At 40.6% G+C, this 27,994-nt stretch overlaps 2 protein-coding genes across 3 annotated transcripts in view; both read right to left on the bottom strand.

The window, feature by feature from the left end:
• LOC121863860 (metalloproteinase inhibitor 3-like) overlaps positions 1 to 13,897 on the bottom strand; it is a 77,670-nt gene extending 63,773 nt beyond the window's left edge. Inside the window, exons 1-2 of one of the 2 annotated variants that reach the window (XM_042362752.1) lie at positions 13,763 to 13,893; positions 13,101 to 13,442 (exon numbers count right to left, since the gene is read on the bottom strand). The gene's annotated coding sequence lies outside the window, so the exon portion shown is untranslated. Of the gene's footprint in view, positions 1 to 13,100 lie in introns of both variants that reach the window. The other variant, XM_042362751.1, reaches the window with a different exon arrangement.
• On the bottom strand, positions 4,875 to 27,729 carry LOC121863901 (paired box pox-neuro protein-like). Its single transcript, XM_042362813.1, has 5 exons — positions 27,717 to 27,729; positions 24,704 to 24,924; positions 23,578 to 23,866; positions 20,777 to 21,326; positions 4,875 to 4,950 (listed from the first exon to the last, which is right to left on the bottom strand). Exons 1-5 carry the CDS (start codon positions 27,727 to 27,729, stop codon positions 4,875 to 4,877), a joined length of 1,149 nt encoding a protein of 382 aa, XP_042218747.1.
• Positions 27,730 to 27,994: the final 265 nt, after the last annotated feature.

Raw genomic sequence — 27,994 nt, 5'->3', positions numbered from 1 at the left:
TGGTGTTGAGAGTGTTGGTATTGGAATGTGTTGGTGTTGAGTGTGTGTTGGTGTTGAGTGTGTTGGTGGTGAGTGTGTTGGTGTTGAGTGTGTTGGTGTTGAGTGCTGGTGTTGAGTGTGTTGGTGTTGATGCTGGTGTTGGAGTGTGTTGGTGTTGAGTGTGTTGATGTTGAGTGTGTTGGTGTTGAATGTGTTGGTGTTGAGAGTGTTGGTATTGAGTGTGTTGGTGTTGAGTGCTGGTGTTGAGTGCTGGTGTTGGAGTGTGTTGGTGTTGAGAGTGTTGGTGTTGAGCGTGTTGGTGTTAGAGTGTTGGTGAGTGTGTGTTGTTGGTGTTGAGTGTTGGTGTTAGAGTGTGTTGGTGTTAAGGAGTGTTGGTGTTGAAGTGTTGGTGTTGAGTGTTGGTGTTGAGTGCTGGTGTTGAGTGTGTTGGTGTTGAGAGTGTTGGTGTTGAGTGTGTTGGTGTTGAGTGTTGGTGTTGAGTGTGTTGGTGTTGTTGAGTGTGTTGGTGTTGAGGTGTGTTGGTGTGAGTGTGGTGTGGGTGTGTTGGTGTTGGAGTGTGTTGGTGAGTGTGTGTTGGTGTTGAGTGCTGGTGTTGAGAGTAATGGTGTTGGAGTGTATTGGTGTGGAGTGTGTTGGTGTTGAGTGTGTTGGTGTTAGTGTGTTGGTGTTGAGTGTGTTGGTGTTGGAGTGTTGGTGTTGCGTGTGTTGGTGTTGAGTGTGTTGGTGTGGAGTGTGTTGGTGTTGAGTGTCTTGGTGTTGAGTGCCTTGGTGATAGCTGCGATGGTGACTGATGAATATGGCAATGTCGAGAGTTCCTTTAGTAAGATATCACACACACCACACACCTTGCACACACACACACACACACACACACCTTGCCCACACACACACACACACACTTGAGGCATGAAGACCCCAAGAGAATTCACAGAGCCAAACTAACATTGTCAGTCACGTTTAGAAAAAGGCATAAGATAGCCATTAGACCAGCTAAACTCTGCCTATAAGCCAACTACACATCAGCAGCAGGAACGACTAAACACTGCATCATGGAGGAGAAGACCCAGAGGGGGGTGTATGTGGCCTAACTAAAAGGAGGTATAATATAGGTTAGGTTAGAATTGGGATTGGGTTAAGGGTTGTATTTACTGTGATGTGTGTTGAGATACCGAGGTGATTGTTGGTTGCAGCTAGCCCTCCAGGTCACTTCAGGCTAAGTGGTGCTGCTGTGTTGTGGTGGTGAGGTGCTGAGTTGTTATTGTGGTGGTGGTGTAGCACTGTTGTTGTTGTGGTGGTGGTGGGTGAATTGCTGCTATTGTTGTTGTTGTGGTGGTGCTGCTATTGTTGTGGTGGTGGTGCTGCTATTGTTGTTGTGGTGGTGGTGCTGCTATTGCTTATTTGTGGTGGTGGTGCTGCTATTGTTGCGGTTGTGGTGGTGGTGAATTGCTTCTATTGTTGTTGTGGTTGTGTTATGGTGGTAGTGGTGTTATGGTGGTGGTGTTGGTTTGGTCGTGGTGTTGCTGTGGTGTTAGTATTGTTGTTATGATAGTGCAGCTGTTGGTATTGACGCTATATATTGTTATGCAGGTAAAGTACTAGACTTATCCTACTCTATCATCAGCATATCACATGTTTATGAAGGTGATCTTATCGAGCTCCCTCTAACCTAACCTAACCAAACACACACCTATTTCTTCCACCTGAATATTAGACACCCTCAGTTTATTTCACATTTAACCACCCTAAATACGACCTATATAGGGGGGGGATAAGCTAGGGTGTATAATCTTCAGGTGATTCGATCATTCCATTTACTGTACTTGCCTCCTGACCCAACGATTGCCGGTTCGAGTACGGTAGCGCAAGAGTGAGGCGCCTCCAGTCGACCCAGTTGCAGAATGGTTCCATAACTTTTAGAGCTGGGGATGGACTTGGCGGTAGAGAGCAAAGGTGGTCACGCTAACTCCTTGGGTATCAAAGGCTTAGTACCCACTGAACCGTATCCCCACTTCCCCCTAAGAGGCCGGCAAACGTAGGGGATCCGCTCTCGCTCTCACTCTCTGTCAGTCTTATGTTGAGGTGCAATATACTGTATACCAAAAATTTGGGGGGAATTTATATATTTTTTTTAAAGTTAAGACTATAAGCACTGTCAATGTTGCTTCTCACACACACACACACACACACACACACACGCGAATCAACCTAGTCATCGCAACATGGCCCGGCACAGGAAACGATTTTTTGTACTGAAGGCGCTGTTAGGTTAGGTTACTGAAGGTTAGGTTTTAGTAATAGGCGTTGAGTAACTAGGGTCTCTCTCTCTCTCATGTGGGAGGAGAGTTTAAGAGCTGCTTGGAAGAGGAAACTAGCAATAGAGGTGTGGGAGGAGAGAGTCTGAAGAGAGGTTAAGAGATGGAGGAAATATGTGGGTCGAGAGGACGTGAAGGGAAAGGGATTAAGACACCACCGCGACTCTCTCTCTCTCTCTCTCTCTCTCTCTCTCTCTCTCTCTCTCTCTCTCTCTCTCTCTCTCTCTCTCTCTCTCTCTCTGCCTAACATCGACATGGTTTACGTCACGACACATAGGGGTAGTCACGTATGGCAGTGACCCCGGGGGAACCCTTATGTTATGTAGAGTCAACGCGCGCCTCTGACTGATGTGTTCCAGACCTGACACCTCTCTCTCTCTCTCCTTCCCTCATACGATTCTACACTTTCTCCCTCACCCTTCCTCTTCTCCACCTTCCTCAACCTTATCCATCTTTCTTCCCACAACTCACCCTCGCTACCACCCGCGTCACCCCCCCTGCCTATCTCCCCACCCCCTTCGTCCACCACCCCATGACCAACAGTACCTGGCCACCTCCTGTGACCTTTGAACCCCCTGCTGGCGCCCGTCTGTCTCGATCCAATTACTGTAGTTTCACCTTTGCGTCGTTTGCCCAGTTAATGTATATTGGTGTGGGTGACCAGAACCACAGCCGGGTATTGTACTCAGACAAAATAACTCATTATAGACGTCAGCATATACAACAGGACTAATTATCATCATCTAAACAAGGGTCTTTTCTATCTCAAGTCTCCGAAAATAAATCCCTCTTACAAAAATTACATCCATCAGTTACATCAAGAAAGGTGTGTGGAGGGTTAATGAAACTCCAATAAAAACTACGTATTCTGGTCATTTCTATCTATAGTTGTACACTCAGTTATGGTGTGGTTTGGGTCGAGTGGCTCCACTTGTCCTTAAGTTCACTAATTCCTGCCAGCTTAAGGTTTATTGTTGGGGATGTGACCGTCAGACAAAATAATAAAGGGCCCAGTTTCACGTACTCGGTGCTCAAGTTTTATGGGCTATATAAAAACAAAAATAATAATAATAATAATAATAATAATAATAATGATAATAATAATAATAACAACAAATCGCTGTCCGACATTCCCGCCCAGGCCACAACATCACATCCAGTACAGTACCGGGATGATGCAGTCTGTCCCGGGTATAATAATTTCTGTGTTACTGTCAACATTTCTATTAACTTCTTTATACTGCTTGCATTATATAGCAAATAAAAACACGCTTAGGAACTTTTACTACACCTGTTAGATTGCATCAAGTTTGTCCTTCACCGAAAACGCAGGAAAATAAACGGTGTTGGCGAGAAATTTCAGTTTAAATAACAGGGTTTTAAAATATATTTTTGTGTGTGTGTAATTTTCCTATAAAAGAGGGAGAAACAACACAATTTTGGGCGGCAAAATTCATATTAATAATAGCTATAACTATTAAGTGTGTCAGTTTTCATTTTATAATTTTAGTCAAAACCACAAGAACTTTGGCTGTAAAACTCAAAAGTCTAGTTTCTTGTTGTGTTCTTTCCCAACAGCGCTGGTAGAATACACGAGTTTTTGTTGTAACATTTGTAATAATTATAGTAACAAAGGCTCCATAGAACTGCTCTAATTATAACCATTCTTCTAAGTTGTGTAAAAAAAAATGAAAATTGCTGTAAAACTGACAAGTACAACAAACTGTTTATATTCCTCCTCTCTCCCGTAGCCGCGAAAAATACAGGGGCTCCGGCGGCAAAAACATAACACATAGTGTACACTAGTTAAATATATTCTTAGAATTAACTCATATCATATAGAATAGTTAAATACATTCTTATAATAATACGTCAATGGAAAAAAAACGGGAAAATACTATAAATTTGACGGTAAAATTCACATTACGTTTTTCTTGGTTTTCGTCGAAAGTGCGGGAAAAATGCATGAATCATTGAGGTAAAAATAAACCATAATAACAGAGTGGGTAAACAAGGAGCTTCCTGAGTGGTATTATTATCATTCTTACGTTATGGTAAGACGGTGGCCCGCCCGTCACTGTTGCACGGTCTAGTGCTTGAGGCCGCCACTAATGACCGTATCGCAAGTGGTTCAGAAGGATTTTAATTAACGGATCGACAAAGATTCACACACTTCTAGCTTCCTATACAGCTGTTACAATTTGTTAACATTAATATGATTATTACGTGTGTTGGATCGGTAATACAAGGTTATTTTCTTTCTTCTCAATGACTAAATTTTGATTTCGCCTAAAAAAAAAAAATTATATTTGCCATTGTAAAAAAATAACGATGTGACGACGCGACTCAACATCCAGTGTACCACAGAATACGTGGAGATATTATGATGAGAGAGATTCAAGATGATGCGCGGAATATACGAGGAGGCTTGACTAACAGTGAACTCACATAATGGGAGTACCACAGTACCTGAGATAACAGTTAAAACAGTTCAACCCTCATCAACACACCAAGCTCAGACAAATCAACTTATCACTGTGTATTGTTGGCATATAGACCTACTTATTTGAACATACTGGCGTTAAGTCTTCGTCCAGAACACACATAAATGGCTCTTATATCAGGCTTCTCCTTGTACCTGGGGAAGTAAGAAAACATCTGACATGAGCCAAAGAACAACAATAACGCCCAAAAGAGCATCAACACTGCACAGGAACTCTACCTTAACAAGAAACATTCACTTAACACCATTCAGAATAGAAAAGTATATACTGTGTAGTCCTAATGTTTCTGAACGTTGATTATGTTGAGTTAGTGAACCTATCTAGTAAAGACATCTCTAGTTTAATTCGAATTCTCTTTTTGAATTCGTTTTTCTGTACTTTAGTTAAATCCAATAACCAAGGAACATTCTCCCATCTCTAATTACAAGGAAAGTTTGATGCAAGAACCTTTGAAAATTTTAACTCAAGTTATATTAATAATTTGTGTAGATATCCCATGGTGGTGTAAGAATAGTGCTCCAAAAGCTTGTTTACCAGGCAAGTGCTGCCATCTACGTGTGGCATGCGAGTGACGCACTAGCACGAGAAATAGTTGCTTGTGGTGTAGCGATGTTGACACCCTTTACCTTGAGAAATATTAAACCTCTTTCCCTTGAAACATGTTAACCTACTTTGGTTCCCTAACCCTTGGCAAACGTTACTCCACTTTCCTGTGACATTTATTGACTCTCTTGACGAATGTTGTAACTCCACGTTCCTCTGACACATATTGGCTCCCTTTCCTTGACACGTTAATAATTTTCCTTGCCAAATAAATGTTAACCCACTTTTATTCACATGTTCTTAACCTCCTTCCCTAGACACGTGTTAACCTCCCCTCCCCCTTGACACGTTACCCTCTTTCCCTTGGTATACACGTTAACCCTCTACCCCATGGAACACGTTAACTTTCTTCCCCTTGACAATTCCTGACCCCGTTTCCCTTGCCAAACGAGTAGGAACCAATTTGCATCAAGGGGTCTCAACAAGCACAGCTGCAGAAGCAACCTTCTCTCCTCCCCCTTGGACGGGCTGGGGTGTGTGCGGTGCTTGATGTGTTATCCTTTATCCCTCCCAGGACAGGCTGTACGTGTATGCTGTGTTTGGTGAGTTACTCGTCCTCCCCCAGCCAAGCCATGTGCTGTTATTCTTCCTCCCCCTAAGACATACAATGTGTGGTGCTCGCTGTGTTATCCTTCCTCTCCTCCTACTATGCAGTGCGTGATGCCTGATGTGTTGTGGTGTACCCCCACTCCCAGACATGTTATATACTGTGCTTATGTTGTGCCTGCTGTGCTGTCCTTCCTCCTCCTCTCCGCTGTGAGCTGTGTCACCCCTCTCACCCCCCATTAGTGTTGTGTTTGCAGTTACCCCCCCCCCCCATCCACAAAAACCACAGTCAGTATCCGTGGTAATTATTTCATTAAGAGCTTATGTAGACACATCCTGGGGCGCCATCTTTGTTACTGTTTACGATAACTTAATGTAGCCTTGCCTGAGCTAGTCCAGCCTAAGCTAGCAGAGCCTAAAGCGAAGTCTAACCTAACCTATAATAACCTAACCTAATTCTATCTAATTCAATAAAGACCTAGCCAAACCTAATGTAACCTAACCAAAGTCACTTATACTGAGGCTGAACTAATTTCGGATAATTTCAACAAAAACTTATATAGATCTACGAAAAACAAAATTCCAATTAAAAAGAACAAGCTGAGAAGAAAGTGAAATAACAAATATAAAATTATACTTAAAATCAAAATAAACAAAAAACAAATAACTAACTTCCCATTTCATTTACTATACTGGATATCCACTTTATATAAAAAAATATATATATATATCACATCTAATTCCACATAAAATCTATATAAGTGAAGACAGAGACTTGGCTGGGTGTACATGAACACACGCAAGACAGTCATAACTTACACGCTCACAAGCCCAAGGTCCTGAAGGTCACACACACACACACACACACACACACACACACACACAAATTAAATAAACTAGTTCTCGTATATACTCTCAGCGTGACGACTCCAATAACCTAACCTAACCTAAGGCTGTATTAAAGTGTGAGTGGGTGAGAAAGAGGAGAGTCTGTTGGACATATGCCCCGACCTCGCCTAACATGGTCGACTATAAGTTAACCTAACCTAACGTAACCTAACCTAGTCTAACGTGGGTAACCTAGTCTAACATGGTTAACCTAACAAACCTAACCTAGAGTATATTTTCCCAACTCAAGAAATAACACAACCTTGTTTAAACCAATTTGACTTAATCACCCCAACAGCTTCGTATACAAAGTCAGTGATTTTTGTCCAATAGTAAATTGTCAGGAGAGAGAGAGAGAGAGAGAGAGAGAGAGAGAGAGATCCTCCTGGCTTCACCTACAGGAACACAACACTAGTAACAGCGACGCAGTATGCGAGGGGAAGTGGGTGGTTAAGAGTTAAGTGCTGTATACACTAACACTCACTCACATGCCTCCTAGGATTTCCCACCAAGAAGGACCTGCCTGCCGGTATTTTTCCCCCAACAACATGGTGATGAAGCCAATTTTAGCTCACCTGAGTGGATCTTATTGCGTGACGTCACGTATCTTAATAAACAATGCCATGGAGCCAATTTCAGCTACCCGACTGACTCTTATTGCGTGACGTCACTGATGTAAATAATGCTATAGAGCCAATTTTAATTCACCTGATTGATTCTTATTACATAACTTCACTAGTGATTGTAAACAATGCCACGTGATTCTTGAAAGTATTTTAGTGATGGAAGGAAGGAGTTCTGAGGGAGGTACGGTAATGATGGAGGGAGGGTATACCATCCTAAGGGTGGGTCGAGTCGTGGGTCTAACAATGGGTGGTCCTGAAACTGTTTAGAGCTAGTTCTCCAGGTCACACATGAAGGCCAAGTCGCTAGATGGTGCATAAAAGTAACCTTCCACTAAAGCAAGTTTTACCATAAAGGTGTCACTTGTAACCGTATAATTTAAAGCATCAGAGCAGCTGCAAATACCGTACTACTGTACACTGTAGCCAAGAATGTCATCCACTCTACAGTACCAACAACAGACATCACCATCATCGCGATTAATTGTTGTTCCAATAATCTTTTTAATCTCCCCTCCCCCCCCCCAAAAAAAATATCAACTGCAAACAAAAAAAATTCATTTAGTATATTGGGGGAGAAGATTTTAGTTGCGTTCAGCTCTCCTGTACTGAAATAGCTGATGATTTACGTCCATGAGTTTTCTTTAAGAGCGGGTTAACGCACTAATATATATATATATATATTAACCTCAATTAAAAAAGGTAATAAAAACTAAAACACAAGAAATATCATTCTCGTGTATATATATATATATATATATATATATATATATATATATATATATATATATATATATATATATATATATATATATATATATATATATATATATATATACACGAGAATGATATTTCTTGTGTTTTAGTTTTTATTACCTTTTTTAATTGAGGTTAATATTGCAATTCCAAGACAGCACAAACTTCAATCTAAAAACCCAGCAAAGACCATCTTGGTGCGTGATTGTTGGATGTAGTATCAGATAAAGAGAGACAGATAAGTGGCCATGTTTATACTTTTACGACTGTCCACAAAGTTTACTATCAACCTTACATAGTTTCGCTGTCTGACCTCAGAAGGGATGTTGACAACCAACACTAAATTTAGGTGTAAATTCAGCGTGGAGACTTTTACACGCACGGTACAGTACTATAATACTGAACATGTTCAGGAGTGCACTAACCTAGCTTAGCTTAGCTTACCCTAACATAAGTTGGCCAAACCTTACCGTCTTCATATCTGAGGGGGTTAGCTACTAGTCCTTCACTCTAATTGTTCTCGGGCTGTTTTTACCAATCCCCTGAGGTTTGGTATCTCTCGGGGGCAGTTTTAATTTAATTCACTCGTCCAATTCACTGCCCTCCCCAGGCCCTACAACTATCATGGGTGGTACTTAAACAAACATTACTTATTGCAGGTGGTAATTAATACAGATTACTTATGCGTGGTTCTTACTCAAAACACTGCCTGTTATTCACGGTATTACAATACTGCCTGCTATTCACAATAATGGTACAAACAATATTCGTTAAACACGGTGTTACTACAAGCACTACCTGTTGTACACAGTAATACAAACGCTACGTATACACGATATTGGTACAAACTACTTATTATACTGTACTACATCTCGTACTTTCTAAATACATTTCTTATTTTGTTTGTACTAATTATAAAAAAACATTTATTTCACAAGAACTTAATACAAACACTGCTTCTTTAATGGAGTGTTTAAAGGCACTGCAGTACTTATTCAATGCAGTACCACAAACATGAGTTCCAATAAGAGGCACATAGTTCATAGGAGACCCGGATGTACGATAACCCTAAGTACTGACACAGCGACCAGACAATTTATTAAAACTGGCTACGGCCCTGTGGTTAAGGCCAGACGCAGAACAAACACATAAAATGCAGTACTGAACGGCCCAGTCACGCGCTGGTGGACGTGAACGTGTGAGCAACCGTTCACCACCTCCAGGAACCATAATAGAGATCGTGATCCTCAGATGATAACACAACGCGCCCGACGACAATAATGTCTCCTAATAACACACCTTCGGCCTGTTGAAAGAAGGCCAATATCAGACAAATACCAAGAACGATCCCAGCGAAGTTTTGGGTTAGATTATGATGTTTGGTTAGTTAGTGTTATTCACGTTATCTTTCTATTAGTTGGAATTTTGTCCGACTCCCTGGGGCTTGATGTTTTCACGCGCACACATCGCTCATAAATAACTCAACTACTTACCCATGGTGACAACTCGCCCAAAACATGCATATCAACATATTTAACTCAACTTGTCTGCGATGATATGCAGCACAAACACCGTAAAACACATGCAATGTATAATTCAACACCCATGTTTACAGATTCTTACGCTATCGTAAGCAAAGAGCTTAACTTATCGTACTGATGGAGTAACCACAAGGAGTTACAAACAAATAAGAACTTGGAACATTTCACCAGGAAGTTATACAGTATACCGGTACAGTACTCAAGAATAAGATGCCAAATGGCTGCAAATATTTACGCACGAGGTGACGAACTTGGAGGTGTTTCATTAAGAAACGTTTTCAGAGAAACGTTAACTGCAAAATAAGTCAAAATCGGGCTAGTAGGCCTGGCTGCCAGTTAGGGGCAGGATATACACGGCACACTGTAAAATGAGCCTTTTTCAGCACACAAGGAGCCATTGCTAGCAGTGTATTCGACCGCATTTCATTTCCCCAATTATAAATTTAAGGCATCCATTCACAACTGGGAGAACCAGGCGTGTGAACCTGTGCCTCAAGGACTGAAGGTGCGCTCAGCCGCCACACCCCTAAATGAGGATATTTTTTTAAATAAATATACTGTACACAGACGTTATCATAGCTTTAATGGTTACTATCAATATTCTTTGGTATTAATTATGGACGAGAGCGATGTGAAATATAAAGAGCGTCTGTTAAATTTTCCATAAACAACTTGTAACAAATACTCAACCAGACTAACATAAATGGTATACCTGGCATAGGGCCTGGATGGAGTTCCCACTAAGAAGGTAGTGTAAGGCATCTGGTTTTAGCTAGTATCAATAGTATAATTGTAATCTAACTGGATCAGATATATACAGGCAAAGCGGGAGATATAAATCTATCCTAAAACCTCTTACTTTTACCACTATGGAAACGTAAATATTTTTCGAGTGGTCAGTATGCCAAGTATGTCAACCTCTCTGAGTGGCCAATAAACAAAGTTCTCTGACTGGCCAGTAAGTTAAGCTCTGAGTGGTCATTAAGCCAAGCTCTTTGAATGACCAATGAATCGTGCTCTCTGAGTGGCCAGTAAAGTCAGGGGGTCATGAGATGGAGTCATTATTTACAGAGTTCACTGTCACTTCCTCGTCCCCACAACATTTTCACAACAATACGCAGAGACAAATAGCACAAACATACATTTCTAAAGGCACATATTTAACGTGTCAGTATAACGGCTCATGACAACAACACGGCGACAAGTGATAATAGAATATATTAAAAACTGGTTCTTTACAGGAGTGTCCGTCTCTCCCATGTCCACCACAGCCTCTAAACACTTCACTAACACACGTTAATATTGTGCAGTTAATCACCTTCCCATCAACCCAGCAAACTCATATTCTATTGAGTAAATCAACCTAATTTAACTTAACTACCACAGAATGGTAACTAGTCATGATGTTACTAGGGTAGTTCCACGATAAACAAGATATTCTGTACGTAGGAAAATAACAAAGGCGTTATATCCCTTTAATCTTGAGGTACAGTCTCGTTCAAGATTCTTCGAACACAGATGGAGACAGCTGGCAACTTCAGGGCGTTTGTTTACTATAGTCCGTATTATAATATACTGTAATACGGAACAACAAAGACCAACCATTAATTAAGCAACGGGTAACTAAGTAACCAATCACCGATCACTTTTACATTCATTCATAATTTTTACTTCGTATTATAGTAAATAAACGGCCTTAAGTTGCCAGCTGTCTCCAGCAGTGTTCGAAGAATCTTGAACGAGATTGTACATGGTCATTTTCAGGCTTGCTAGGTAGGACATATAATAAGAAAGACTAGATAATCATATTATATCCCGCCAAAATTTTTAAATAGAACAGAAGCCATAACGCTGATAAATTACGTTAGAAGAAGCACTGTTGAACTGAACTTAGATATTCATGATTTGAATATTGACCCGCAAAACTTCTTTTGCGTTAAGGTTACGGAAACAACGTCACGCGTATAAATGGGACAGTGGTAACCTTATACACTGTCCCTCATATTTCATGACGGGGTCAGAGGAAAGAGAGACGGCAGGGTAGCCCCAGAGGTGCTGGGATGTCAGCTTGCAAGGATCAGAGAGAGAGAGAGAGAGAGAGGCGTGGTAGCCTCGTCCACTAGTGGGTGATGCTGGGACAGTAGGTCACAGCCTCGCCCAGCACTCTACGTCTCATCTCTGGCACACTTTGAAAACCTTTAAAAACCCATCTGGTTTTGGTACAGTCTAGTCTTTTATACGACCTAATATTAAAACCATTAAGCAACGGTTGAATCTTAGCACATCTTCCTGTCGTAGTTTGTTTGCGTGTTAGAAAGGCTCTCACATCTGTGTTTAAAACTCGCTTCAGGTTGCATGTTGTTCAATTATATGGTTTTTTATATATGCACATATATAAACACAAACATTAACAACTCTTTTAAATGGAGTCGAGGTGGAGGACTGCAGATACTGTCTGTCGGTAAAGGAGGAAATAGCGAGATGATGTCGATAAAACTTCGCTGGGATCAAGTGTAGAATCACCCACTAAACCATATTTGGGAAACTTAAATGGTGTGGAAATCCAACCTATACGGCGAGGATTTAAATTAACAAATCTGGCGGGAGATTCTAACCTAACACAAACAATTTAACCAAATAGTGGTTCTAAATTTGCCAACCCTTAAACCTTACCTAAACTGCACGTAGGAAAATCGACGAGATATGCTGCTGCAGAGTTATCCAACAGCCGTGATCACAAACCTTGCCAAACACAGCAACGTAACTTACCCAACAAATCCATCGAAGCATACCAACAATCAATTATGCGATTATATCTTTATTATACGAAAATAATCATGATTTACAGTCCGGGAGTGGACTATTATAGATTCACATACTAATATTTTCCTCTCAATTGGAGATTATAAGAGCGGATCTAATTGGTTCATTTCCAGCAACAAAATAAAATGACAACACAAAATTGCATCAACATTAGAGAGATCTGTGTAAATTAAGAATAATTCGTGGTTATACTTTCCACACAGTAAGGCTCAAGGTATTATTAGGTTAGGTTAGATTACCTTGGTAGGGATAAGGCGGGTCCAGTTACTGTAGTCTCAGCAATTTCAACGTCTTCTTATTCCTTATATGTGATGCAAGTACCAGTTAGGGTGATTTTCACATCAATATGTACGAGATAATTTAATGTGAGTATATTTTTAGAATCCAACTTTGTGTCGTAACTTAACAGAACCAGTAAAAGATCTAACGCATGAACCTTTAAGAAAGCAAGCGGTGAGACTGGACACACACACACACACACTGGTGGTTGAGATATTAACTTACCCTAAAACAGTTGTTGTGACTGAAACGGTCAGACGATTTTCGACCAAGTGGGCGCCGATGACGACACCTGCTGCCTATTCCTGGCCGTCCTCCCCTTCTTATTAAAGCACTCGGCCCATTTTAGCTCAAGAGCCTTATAAGGTCAATAGAAGGAGGTGAATAGAGGCTGGAGGTCAGGGGTGAAGGGTCAGCGGGTGTGATTGGTCACCGTCTTGTTTGTTTTGGTTGTGGACGGGTAGGGAGGAGGTGCGTCCTAGATTGTAGCCCGATAACCTGTCAGTGTGCTTGCCTCGCTAAGTCTGTTTATCTCACAAAAAACTTCAGGCAGTGTTTTTGACAATTCTGGATGTATTTCAATTAATCAAAACAACATTACCACAACACACTTCACATATAAACAGCCCAGTTAAACCTTTTCCTTCTTTCGGTAAACTTTAGTTATTGATTGATGTTTTTAGAACATTTAAGCGTTGCATATTATTGAGGCGTTGGCCATCTCAACCCCTGCAATGCTTGCCAGGGGTCGTGTGGTCGCCGCTGCTCAACTGGGCGTGATTCTGGTTGTTTAAATCTCGCCTCCGTGACCTACCACACAGCAGCCATATTTAAAACACCTCACACCCACCTCCCTTCACCTCTACACTTTCCAACACTTCACTCACCGGGTAGAGAATATCCCCAAGAGTCTATAAATAACTGGGAAGTTATCCAGGAAGAGTGACAGTAGCGACACTTTCCCCCAACACACACCCTCACCAAACACTCGCGAGTGTTCAACTTCACGAAAGTGCCAGACTTGTCGGGCTAGGTCGTACGGTTGGCAGCGGGGAGGTGCCTGCTCCCATGATTTACGGTACGACAATGAGACATCTCACTCTCACTAAGAAATTGGAATTATCATTGTAATTATTTTAAATGGCGTGTTAGAACGTCATGCCACACTGAGATGTTATATGTTAGTTAATATAACGTTACCAACACTGGGAACAATGTTAAAGTAATCGTACACACCATTTTTTTTTACATCGAACATAAGCTAAATTCCGTACAATGCCACGTTACAATATTAGACCTTGGCATGGTTTATTATTACTAACATCATTATTAAGACCGTTGTTGCTGCTACTGGCATTATTATTTACACATATATTTACAGAAAACAATTATACTGTTTCAGCTTGATGTTTGGATTCTACATTTTAACACAGATAGATATAAAGATAAAAAACATTTAGAGAGAATTAATAGAAATCGAGAAAGAAGGAAACATAAATATCCATAATCAACACTTCCTGTAAATCACCGAATCAGCCATTGTTTTGCCTTATACCATACACCCATTCACCACACTAATTCCTCATCCTAGCACCTTACTCCTTATCCTAGACACCAAATACGTTATCACTTACTACCTTCCTCCCCACTTGTCTATCTCTCTACCTAATTTCTTAGCCCCGACGAACAGCAGTAGTCAAAACCTGAGCTAGTACTGGTGGTTTGTTTAGGTTAAGTGAACATTACTTTTAGTTAGAGAGGGTAAGTTTAGGTTGGATTACATTTAGATAGTTTGGGTTAGTCTAGAATCTAGACTATATCACAATTGTCGAGTTAACATCTAGATTCTAGTCCGTCTGGGTACACGAAGGATGAATTACCCGAGAATGGAGTTTTACCATACAAGTACTGTTACATTTTTTTCAGCAGTCACGTATAGTTAGGTGACGTAAATATGTGTTGGGGGTTAATCTGTCTTAGTTTAAGGTCACTAACGCACTAAGACCCATTTTTCCCTGGCATGTGTGTCGAGGAACTTAAGTTCATTATGTAAGATCCCCACTAAGCAATGATTATTCTAGATACCGCCTGGTAATGGGTAAATTTTATTATCGACCTGAGAAAAGAATATACTGTACAGTTTGTAAACTTATCTACTATTTCGTGCTTGCATATTGTTAAACTTGAACCATGTTGCATTATTCAACTCAAATGATCCACAGCATCTATTTGATATATATTTCTTAATGGTACTTGGATCATTAAATGAACAATGTGTAAAATAAAGCAAAATCATCGAGCAAACAGGTCTAAGCCTTTAAGTAAGTTTCCCATTGAAGTACAAGTTTTCTATGATATTCAGGGAGCATTAGAAAACATTTTATGGGAAACTTGTATAGTTTAATTTTTCCATATACTCCCCTAATATTTTCGCCATGTGTCAGCTTACAATGGCCGGTTGGGCGGTCGACACTTTTTTGTTACACACTGTTGGCAAGTACAGTGTTGCACGTGTATGGACTTATAATTTTATTTGGTAAACAAGTCATGGCTGCTTCACATAAAGCGACCCCGTCGGCATAGAAACAGGAAAAATGCAATTCCTCTATTGTTTAGGGAACCTAGGGGTACTTTTTCCCTAAAGTTGCTCCTCACGAGACGGTATTGTAAATTATTACTTGTATTACTTTATTACTTATACTACATTTATCAAGTACTGTGGACGCAGCACAGACCGAGGTGATACAGGAGGTGGCAAACGAGATTTCAAGTCAACTAAATCTCTTATTCAGGAGATCCTTAAATCAATGAAAAGCGCCAACGGACTGGAAATCATCCAGCGTCACTCCAGTATACAAGAAGAGTAGAAAAAGTGCAGTAGAAAACTCCAGGCCGATCAGCCGAACATCTAATATATGTAAACTCTGAGAAAATTCTGAAGGACACTACCATCCAACACTTGACCGAGCAGTTTTATCAGTGTATTACAGTATGGTTTAATGGAAATAAATCTGAGTGGTGATAAATGGAGTATATTATTAATGGGAAAAGGTTATCAGTGGAGTACCACAAAGGTCTATCCTTCGACCCACCCCTTTTGTGATCTACATAAACGACATAGATGAAAATATATCGACTCATCAAGTTTCTGAACGAAACAAAGACAGTTGGGAAGGCACCAAGTGAAGACGATGCCAAAACAATACAGAAAGACCTGCATGAACTGTTCATATACAGGCGTTGCGATAAACAAGTCACTGAAGACGGCGAAGCGAGATAAACAAAATGAGATTTGGAAATTATAAAGCGTACCTCTGAGCACTGCACAAGATGGGAAAATACTTTTTCAACTGTATAAATTTCACGTGCACCCTAGTCTGGATTACTGTATACAGGCATGGTAACCGTACCTCCAGAAAGATCTAACATCCCTAGAAAAGGTGCAACACAGAGCGACTAAGATGATTCCGAAACTATGTCATATTGATTATCCAAGTAGACTGATGGCCTTGGGACTAATAGCCCTTCAGACAAGGCACAATAGAGCAGCTCTCATCGAAACATTAAAAATCTTGGAAGGGGTTAAAATGTGAACCCGAGCTATTTCTTTGTGATGCCAAGCACCACTAACACGAGGGAACATACATAACTACAAGCTCGCCAAGTTATTATGCAGAAAAAAATACCTCTTCACGCAAAGGGTGGAGGGTGGTAGGCCTATAGAACTGTCTACCAGCTGTAGAATCACGAACAGTACTGGGCTTCAAAATAGCCCTCGACAAAATTATCAAGAACAATGGAGGGATCCTACACAGACCACTGGTCTCCTTCTCTCGGGATGGCCACGTTAGGTAAATAAGGTAAACTTACTTATGTCATAAAAGGCGTCGATGTATTGTAACATACTCTATTAATTACATTAATTAATGGTTGGGAATAAAACTGCATCACTATGTTAAGGAAGATACAAAAAAAACACAGTTGGTTTTAATATATCTATACAGTATATAATATATCATAGAGACTGGACAACTGACTAGATGCTTTCTTGGACTAACAAACTAATAAGCATAGCCGCTATATCTCTATAACAACTACAGGTATAGCAATGTGTAGAGCAGTGGTGAACAGCAGGTTTAAGCTCTCACAATGTTGCAAGCTTATACAACCCAACAAAATCTTCTTATTGTGATTAAGACACAACAAACACCTCCAGTGTTGTAAGCTTCTGGTTCACCCAGACTGGTGACCAACCTTAACAATAATAAACACGTTAATGTTTTCAGCTTCATATCTCGTCATTCATCCATCACCATCTCAGATTCTCAGGCCAATCTATTTTTTGTCTGCCGAGTTTAACCAAACCTTGATGGAGGATAAGCGGGTGTTATTCATCTAGATATGGTGGTGCCTGAAATTTCTGCCCTCAGAATTAAAACACAAGTTGTAATAAAAATCATGTAAACTGATAAGGCTTCAAGTCTGGATGAGATTTCTCAACTTGTTCTCAAAAATAGTTCAACCAAGTTTTCTCCTGTCCTAAACTCTTCAGACTTTTTCTTTGTTTCAGTTTTCTCTTCTTCGTGGAAGGATGCCAGTACTGTTTCGTCTCGCAGAAACTCCTGACAAAGTTCATTTATACCTTAAGACTAACACCCCATGGGACCCTCTGCCACGGGGGTGTTTTTCCTTGTATCAAATATTTTCGTTCTCTGGTAAGGTGACGCCTCGGTGAATAGACCTGACAAAACCACAGATCTCGTTCTCCCTGCAGGAGGGTAAGCTTTCAAAATATACAAACTAATTCCATGTTGTGGCTCTTCCAATTGTTCATCAGTATTATTAAGAGATTGCCGCATAACACACCCAATGTTGTGAACTTACCACCCAACAAGTTAAAGTGAACATTAGAACATCAAAATTGAACACTATACAGAGAAAAATGTCCCCGTTGTCATGATAATTACAGATATTTCCTTCTGGCTGAGACACATATCCTTCACGTGTTGATGAATAAGATTATGGTGATAAATAAGACGAAAATAAAGCGTGTCGATGAAACTAGATCTATAAACCCCACGGTAATAAATGTTTTATAATACGTCCTTGAGATAAGTATTTAATTAACAGGTGCCACTATCAGGCTCTCGCTTGACTCAGCCATATCAATGTTTGTTGTTACCGTCCACACTGTATATTTCTGGCTAAATAAACCTGGCTGAAACGATGTATAAAATAAACTAATAATGACATGACTACGACGATATCCAAATTAAATATATAAATGAATGAGTGACTAGAGTTACATATTGAGACTGATGGGTGAAATATGAGTAAGAGAACAATGAAAATACTATACTGGGTCTGATACCATATAGAAAACGTAAAGGTATATCCATAGAAAACGTAATTATGTACACTAACTTAGGTATTAATGATATTTGTAATGTTTTGAGGTAGAAAAATTACCTTAAGGTATTTTAAATATATAGTTATACCTCCATATCTTGTTTATTAAGAGATTTTGGTGTTGGAAAAATCGAGCGTCTGATCCTAAGACATTTTAGAGCTTGTTAAGGAATGTTGATGTTTGAAGTATACTAACTTTTCACCCTACGAGAATTTTACGAAACACAGTTAATATTAAAGTATCAGATGAGGTAATTATATCTCCCTATTTTGTATCTACATTTTTATATCTTTATCTCTCAACACTCTGCGAGATTATGAGATAGTTCTACCTTAGCATACTTCACCATCATCTTCATAAGAGTGAAACAGAAGGAAAGAAATGAAGGAATCTCTAAAAGGTTGGAAATACAGAACAAATTTCCTTACTCGTGTTAGATTAAGTGAGCCTTGAGTAACTTCCATCAGTGTATGGACGACGCATGCCAAACTTGTATCACCTGAAGATTAGACACCCCACCTTATATGACCTGATGATTAGACACCCCACCTATTTGACCTAAAAATTAGACACCCCACCTAATTTGACCTAAAGATTAGACACCCCACCTAATTTGAGATTAGACACCCCACCTTATCTGACCTGAAGATTAGACACCCCACCTAATGTGGCCTGAAGATTACCCCCGCCCCTAACGTTACCTGGGATTAGGTTAGATGAGGGTAGGTTAGGGTGGTTGATATTCAGGTGAAATAAGCTGTGGTGTCTAATCTTCAGGTAATCTGGAAGTTGTTTACGTGTGTGTATTCTACCAAAACACAAACAGGACAGTCCATTCAGAGTTAGTGTGGGTTATCTGTGCCTGAAAATGATGAAAAGTGTATTGAACTAATATAGAAAATATATATAAACACGTTAGTATTCTATTTCTCTCAGCCTAAGACTTTACAGATATTCAGAATGGCAAAAAAGTGACGATATAAACAATGTGTTGATGTTGTTTAACGAGTGTAGTGGATAAATTATCTATCATTTATACCTAAATCTGTACTTGTGCGAATTTTTCAATTAAAAAATCTGAACACTCTCTCTCTCTCTCTCTCTCTCTCTCTCTCTCTCTCTCTCTCTCTCTCTCTCCATCGTGTTTTCTTTACGTTGAGTTTTAACACAGAATTACAAAAATGTAAAATAAGTCAAGACCAGGCTAAGTTTACAATTCATCATACAAGACCATAAGTGTGTTACAGATGGCTCACACTTCCCAAAGTACAGTAAATACTATGAAAGACACAGCCATCAGAGCCTGGCATACCACACACCTTTGGAGGCTATACCGAGTTGATCGTTATCCTATCTGCCTGAGTCACTAGTGTTCCCTCTCAAGGCCACAGTGACATGAATATAGAAGCTACACCTGGAGAACTTCCCCCAGTGTTTCTCCTCGTAGTGGACCACGCTCTTCACTTGTACAACCAACCTCATTACTTCACTAGGGAAAGAGAGGCGCCAACTAAGTGCTTTTTGACTTACCAATACTGATGTTAATTCATTTTCAGTTTAGACGTTTCTCCTATATTATAATCATGAGTTCCCTGTAGTAGATATTAACAAACATCATGCATTTTTAATTAGGTTAAAATTTTTAGTACTAAGTGAACAAATGGGTTAATAAATATATCTTTACATGGGTGATATAAGTATAGTGCAGTTATTAGTAGTTATAGACTATTAGATTCCACTCCTTAACACTATTAGATGTTACTATTCGCTGCTGGGATTCAAGATTCTAACTTTAGTGTCTGATATTCTCTTTACTCTGCTCGTCATGGACCCTGAGGGAGGGAAGGACGTGAAGGGGAAGGTATAAATGGAAGAGGAGGAAGAAAATGACGTGGAAGAGGAGGAAGATAAAAATGATGAGGACGAGGAAGGGGACACTGTGAGAACCGAAGGGGAGGAGGAAGCAGTGAAATTAGGCAATAAAAATCTGGAACTAGAAGCAGTGGATGGACGTGGGTCCTCCCTGGGCGTGTGTGGGCGTGTGGGGACAGAGGGGAGAGGAGAGAAACGTCCACTACTCGGGGAGGAGCGGGAGGGGCGAGGATCTTGGGTCGTTGAGGGACATTGACTCGGCTGCGACGTTGGGGAGAGGCGAGGATGAATCGTCGGCGACCGTACTGGAAGGAAGGTCTTGGGGAAGCGATGTTTGAGTGGGGACGAGGCTGGAGAGGAGGAAGGGTCCTGGTCCACGGGGGAGGGGAGAAAAGTTACTGGCGAAGGGCAGGAGAGTGGGGAGGAGCTGGTGGGTGATCGTCTGTGGGAGGACTGATACTTAAAGTCCCCAGCAGACAGTTCCTCGGGATCGTTCGGTGAGTCAGGAGAGTGTCGAAGTTTCTGAATCGACGTCGTTGTTGTGGGAGACTGTTGGAGACGCTGATGGTGGTGTGTGGTGGGGTGTGGTAGTGATGGTTGTGGTGGTGGTGTGGTTGACTCCGGCTGGCTTGTGTTGTTGAGGGCGTGTGAGGGTGTGGTAGAAGACGGTTGCTGGCACTGGTTGGAGTCGTCTGTGTGAGGCTGTGGTGGTGAGGGCGGTGGCGCGCGGGTACCATACAGACTAGACACTATCACGGGGAAATGACTTCGAACCTCTACTTCGGGTGAGGCCGGCCTCTTGTCCTTGAGTAACTCCTCCACAGTAAAGACTGAGGTCCTGGGCGGCCGGGGAGGTACAAGAGGCCGGGGGAGGAGGTTGTGTCGAGGAGGGAGTTGCTGGGCCGCGACAGAAACACTCGGCCCAGGGGTGACATAATCAGAAGACACTCCTTGTTGGTGGTGGTGTTGGTGGTGGTGGTGATGGTGGTAGGGGATGAGGGCGGCTGCAGCAGCGGCGGCGGCGGCTGCATGAGGCAGTAGAGGTAGCGTGGGTGGCATGAGAGAGGCAAGGGCCAGACTGACACCCGCGTCCATGCCCACGGTAGAGGTCGGGACATCACTACCTACACCAGACCCGGGGAACAGCACGGCGCCGTAGTAGGGAGATCCTGCAGGGAGAAGAGGGTAGAGCACTGGGCTTTGGGTACAGCCATTCAGTCCTTAACGAGTGATTGTTGGTTAAGTTCATGCCATATAATTTACGGTTCACGTAACCACGAAAGAAAAAACTAAATTACCTCTGTTCTAGTCTAGTCTAAAAATCAAACTTAACCAAGTCGGATCACGTGAAGATTAGACACCTTAGCTTATTCCAGCTTAAGATTAAATCACCATAACAGTAACGCTAACCTAACACTAACATAACCCACTCAGGTAGCATTGGGATGTTTAATCACCACAGAATCCGATGATGACTCAAATTAATTAACCAAGCTGGGACACGAAGTCTAATTAATTATCCATTTATAAGAAAAACAACTATTCAGCAGTTTGAAATATATGACATCAGAGGAATGATCAAAACGATATATTTAAACCAATTTTCCAAAACTATTTTCTGTGTCCAAAATATTCAATACATAAAGTAAAATTAAGGTTTTACAAGAGATAATCCGGTAATGAGTTAAGAGTTATTAATCAATGTCAGGTTGACTGCCTTTAAAGATAAAACCATTCCAGGAATCCCACAAATGCGAGCGTTGGGAGCGTGAATTCTAATGGTCTTTAATTCTCTGGTGACACCCAGGAGTCTCCTACACCCCGCCAAGATATCAAGTTATCACGTCTCTCTCCCTCAAGTGTCCAAAACTTTAATCTCTCTTAATTCATTCTTAATTTACGGCGACCCCTAGAATCTTAATTACTCACGGCAAAGCATTGAGGATAATGAGATTTCCAGCTGTAGATAAGTTGGCTGTGACACCCAGACAGTGTGACTTGGACGGTGAGTTCTTTTATGTTTCTCTCCTCGTAATACGTCGCTGTTTAAGTCACAAATTAACCAAATGTATTCTTTTTGTGCGTGTGAAGTATCGCTAACCAATTAATAGCTAAAATATAGGCTATTAATGCCTCTAAGACGAGTAATATTAGGTGAAAAACGGCTAAGAGCAGTGAAAACCAAGGGGTCGAAATTTGATGCCGATAATGACGGCCTACTTTTACTGCTCTATGGTTCTCTTCTTGTAATTATTCGTTATTGACGTAAGAATAATATTATAAGAAGAACATACTCTTTTCCACAGCAATTATATTCCCAAAGAAGGCCTTTAAATGCCTCTGAGACGAGTATTTCCAGGTGAAAAATGGCCAAAGGCAGTGGAAAACGAAGGGCCGGGTCGAATTTAGATGCAGATACCGACAATCCTCTTTTGTTTTCCCCGCGCGACGCCATTTGCATTTCTTTTGTTTTTGGAGGATCTCTCGCCTGATTGATTTTTAGTTCCAGTGACGCGATGCTCTGAGCTGCTCCCTGGGGCCTGTGTGTGTGTGTGTGTGTGTGTCTCTTAATGTGGTGCTACTTATTACCTGCTACTTAAGGATATTACTTTACTTATAAGTTATAATGTACTATCATTTTATCACCAACTACGTAACACCTGCACTGTATATTACTTCATTTCTTCTTTTGTTACTTATAATAATGCTACTTACTATAACCTACATTAACATACTATTGCTACTTATCACGTACTACTTAAAACATTAGTTATATTATTACTTTAATACTACTTATAAAGTTATAATACAACACCACTACTTACCACTAACACTACTACTACTACGTAACCCTTCTATATGTTGGTGAATATGTGTTACTTCCTTGTTTATTATAAAGAATTAGTAAATTATGTTACTTATACTCTTCTACAACCTATTCGTCACCTATCCCTGGTAAATGGGTACCGAGCTTTACAGTCGGGAAAGTGAAGGAGGTCGAGTGCAGTACCGTGTGATGCGTCCCCACTGTTCCTCACGGCCAGTCAAGCCTCTGGGACCCATAATTCGCTCTCTACTTGTAAGGTCTCTATTATATGTCTTCTATTACCTATAACTAATTGTTCATTTATTATAATAATTATTTTTATTTCAAATGGTAGTCTTATCACTTCATAATCTTACTACCATTGTTGTTATTATTATTATTATTGTTGTTGTTGTTGGTCGTTGTAGTAGTATAGTATCAGTAGTATAATTAATGTTATGTACTGTAGTTAACTAGCTACTGTTACTATCCTAACTATCACTATACTGTACCATCATTTACTCTACAGTCCGCTATAAACGTCACCAACAATACACTCACAAAACAAAACAGTTACACCAAGTTTCAACACAATCCGACACATCATTCCTCACCTGCAGCGGCAGCGGCAGCCACGGCAGCGGCGGCGGTGACAGCGGCGTGGCTAGGAGCGGCGGCCGTGGCGGTGGCGGCTGAGGCGGCTGCGGCGGCGGCGGCGGCCTCGTGAGGGGTCCAGAGGCCGGAGTTTCGCAAGATGCGGTTGATGGATGAGACAGAGGGGAGGGAGGCCGTGTCACACACCCTCTGACACGACAGTTGTTCCCGGATCTCCCAGGCGAACATCCCGGGGTTGTCCTGCTTCAGCCTCAGGATCTTCTTCACCACCGTCGGAGTGGCTACTTGCTGAAACACCACCAACAGGCACATGTATGTTGGCCACTCATCAGTTACCTTAGACTACATTTGGTTAGGTTAGGTTACGTCAACAATCCTAAACGTAAAGTAACCCAACCTCATCATTAATTAAGTTATATATGGTAGGAACTTAACTATCAGAGAATGGTGTAGGCCCAGCCAGAACTCATCGTCCTAACCCACTACCCTCCCCTCCTTCCTCCCTCACCATCATAATTACAGGTCGTCACCAGGTCCTCCGCTGCACATCAAGGCACCAGGCGTCCTCAGCCCCGCGGGAGACAGATCAACTTTAAATAGTTTCTTAAATAGATTTTTTCACTGACAAGAGAATATCATGACGGTAACGCAGCATTTTTAATTTAGTCTTTATTTTTTCATTCTTTTTTTTATACTAAATTTCCTTTTATGTTAACCCCAGGGGTGATGGTTGGCTATATTCTGGACTAATGGAAAACGGGATGTTGGTGTTTTTATCAGTTTCTTCACAGGGATATCTATTCTATTTACAGTAGGTAGATATTGATAGAGTTACCCGAGAAGTATATGTGGTAGTTTATATCACCTCTCTTTATCTACCCCCTCCGTCTCTCTATGCATCAATCCACCCCTCCACCCATCCATCCATCTATGTAACCCTCCCACCATCTACCTGTCCATCCATCTGTCCATCCATCTATCCATCCACCTATCTATGGAACCCTCCCTTCATCTACCCATCATCCCTCTATCCATCCATCCTTCTAACTATCTAACCCTTAATCCATCCACCTATGCGTTCCTCCTCCCCTCTATCCATCCATCCCTCCATCCATCAACACTCACCTTGGGTTTGCTCCCTCCTATAGACCCGGGTTTGATGGAGCCCGTCTCGTAGAACCGCGTCAGGATCTTGGAGACGCACCCGTGGGAGACCAGCAGCTGCCGGGAGATGTCGCACGGACGGACGCCCATTAACGCCATCTCTACGATCCGTCGACGTACGTAATCCGGGAGGGGCCGTCCGTTCACGAACACCCCACCTAACTGGTTGACTCCTGCCTGACCTGTGGTGAGGGTTTGTGGGAATTAAGGTCATGTAGAAATCAGGGTTTTTTTTTTTTAGGGTGGTGGTCAAGTCAGGTGGGTAAAGGTCACGTCAGGGGGAAGTTCAGGTTAAATGAAGGTCACGTCAGGGAGAAGTTAAGGTCAAATGAAGGTCACGTCAGGGAGAAGTTAAGGTCAAATGAAGGTCACGTCAGGGAGAAGTTAAGGTTAAATGAAGGTCAGGTCAGGGGAGGTTAAGGTGTAATGAAGGTCGGGTCAGGGAGAAGCTAAGGTTAAATGAAGGTCACGTCAGGGAGAAGTTAAGGTTAAATGAAGGTCAGGTCAGGTCAGGGGAGGTTAAGGTGAAATGAAGGTCGGGTCAGGGAGAAGCTAAGGTTAAATGAAGGTCACGTCAGGGAGAAGTTAAGGTTAAATGAAGGTCAGGTCAGGGGGATTAAGCTCTAATAAAAGTCAGAAAAAGGGAGAATGGTTAAGGTCAAATGGAAGTCAGATATGGGGAAAAAAGGACAAAATTAAAAAAAAAATAAATATAATCCACCAACTCTAAAATTTATGACAATTTCTCCTACTTCGGATACATAAATATACGCTCATTAGTCCTTAACTTAAGTATACGTATAAAGTTCTGCTATGTTCTCTGTATTAGTGAAGTGGTTTATTAGTATAGAGGTTTATTAGTATAGTGGTTTATTAGTATAGAGGTTTATTACTATAGTGGTTTATTAGTATAGAGGTTTATTACTATAGTGGTTTATTAGTATAGAGGTTTATTACTAGGGCCCGGATAGTTATGCACTAAAAAACCATGAAATATGCATGCAAATATGCACTAAAAACAGGGGAAATATGCATTTATATGCCACTTATAAAGCCAAGAATGCAGGTTATACGGAAACAAAATAGAACAAGCCTTTCTCCTTATGATTTCCATCGTGTCCTTGAACAATTGTGAAACATAGTTCTTACGTAATGTTGATTCGTCAGGCACCTTTTTTCCAGTATACTGTTCCAGGAATGACTTTAGGCACTTGTTATTCAGTTTATGCAATGGAATATCCGCTGAAACAAATGCCTTGCACAAATCTGCGTTGAACTGGGAACGATCAGGCCCTGACTTACTGGAACATGCAAGAAGTAGTTGTTGCTCCTTTTGTGCACTATTGGACTTAACAGCTTCGAGTCGGATGTGCTTGCTTGTTTTAAGGTGTTGTTGGACTTGAAATTTCTTGCTCGCTGTCACTGGTGCTTCACAATATTTACAAAACAGTACACTTCCATCAGTAGTAAATGCATCAAATTCCTTTACATATGATCTCAGCACTTCATTTTGGTTTCTTTGTACTTTCGGCATTTTCACGAGCAGCAGAAGAGAGTAGCTCCACACAGCAGCACTGCTCCTGACTGACTAACTCACTAGTCCAATGAGTCATGACCAGGTGTGGAAACGACAGATTAAAGCGACGTGACCTCACCTCACTTCACCTAACCACACCTCACCTCACCTCCCAGTACCACGTGTGCTCATTCAGTGGCAACAAAGAGATACTGCCATATGAATATTTTACCAAAATATGCATTTATATGCAGTTATCTAGGTAATATGCACTTATCATAGAAATCACGCAAAATATGCATTTGCATATGAAATATGCAAATGCATAACTATCCGGGCCCTATTTATTACTATAGTGGTTTATTAGTATAGAGGTTTATTACTATAGTGGTTTATTAGTATAGAGGTTTATTACTATAGTGGTTTATTAGTATAGAGGTTTATTACTATAGTGGTTTATTAGTATAGAGGTTTATTAGTATAGAGGTTTATTACTATAGTGGTTTATGAGTATAGAGGTTTATTAATATAGTGTTTTATTAGTATAGAGGTTTATTACTATAGTGGTTTATGAGTACAGAGGTTTATTAATATAGTGTTCTATTAGTATAGAGGTTTATTACTATAGTGGTTTATGAGTACAGAGGTTTATTAATATAGTGTTTTATTAGTATAGAGGTTTATTACTATAGTGGTTTATGAGTACAGAGGTTTATTAATATAGTGTTTTATTAGTATAGAGGTTTATTACTATAGTGGTTTATGAGTACAGAGGTTTATTAATATAGTGTTTTATTAGTATAGAGGTTTATTACTATAGTGGTTTATTAGTATAGAGGTTTATTAGTATAGTGGTTTATTACTATAGTGGTTTATTAGTATAGTGGTTTATTACTATAGTGGTTTATTAGTATAGAGGTTTATTAATATAGTGGTTTATTAGTATAGAGGTTTATTACTATAGTGGTTTATTAGTATAGAGGTTTATTACTATAGTGGTTTATTAGTATAGAGGTTTATTACTATAGTGGTTTATTAGTATAGAGGTTTATTAATATAGTGGTTTATTAGTATAGAGGTTTATTACTATAGTGGTTTATTAGTATAGAGGTTTATTACTATAGTGGTTTATTAGTATAGAGGTTTATTAATATAGTGGTTTATTAGTATAGAGGTTTATTAATATAGTGGTTTATTAGTATAGAGGTTTATTACTATAGTGGTTTATTAGTATAGAGGTTTATTACTATAGTGGTTTATTAGTACTTATTTGTGAAATTTGTGTAAAGTGGTTTAATAACTCATACTTATTGACTTAGGAAATTAATGTAAAGTATATCAGTATTTACTTATCAAATCTGCATAGTGTGTGTGTGTGTATGTATGTGTGTGTGTGTGTGTGTGTGTGTGTGTGTGTGTGTCTGTGTGTGTGTGTGTGTGTGTGTGTGTGTTACTGACCTGTGTGCGGCATCGTGACTGTCTCCTCCTCCTCCTCTGCCTGCCGGTGCCTGACTCACCCTGTTAAAGAGCCCTTCATTAGTGCCACAAACACCTTACCTACATCAGTCAAGGGGGAATAAAACAAGAGGAAATTGGTTACCTGTGTAAAGTGTGTTTGGTGATGGTGGTCGTGTACACATCACCAAGTGTACACATCACCTAGTGTACACATCACCAAGTGTACACTTCATCAAGAGTACACATAGCCCTACAAGTATACATTTTAGATATACGCA

The sequence above is a fragment of the Homarus americanus genome, unplaced genomic scaffold (assembly GCF_018991925.1).
Source record: "Homarus americanus isolate GMGI-L3 unplaced genomic scaffold, GMGI_Hamer_2.0 scaffold48354, whole genome shotgun sequence".
In the NCBI taxonomy this organism is placed as follows: domain Eukaryota; kingdom Metazoa; phylum Arthropoda; class Malacostraca; order Decapoda; family Nephropidae; genus Homarus; species Homarus americanus.
The sequence above is the reverse complement of the archived record's forward strand: the minus strand, read 5'-3'. Positions and strand labels throughout refer to the sequence as shown.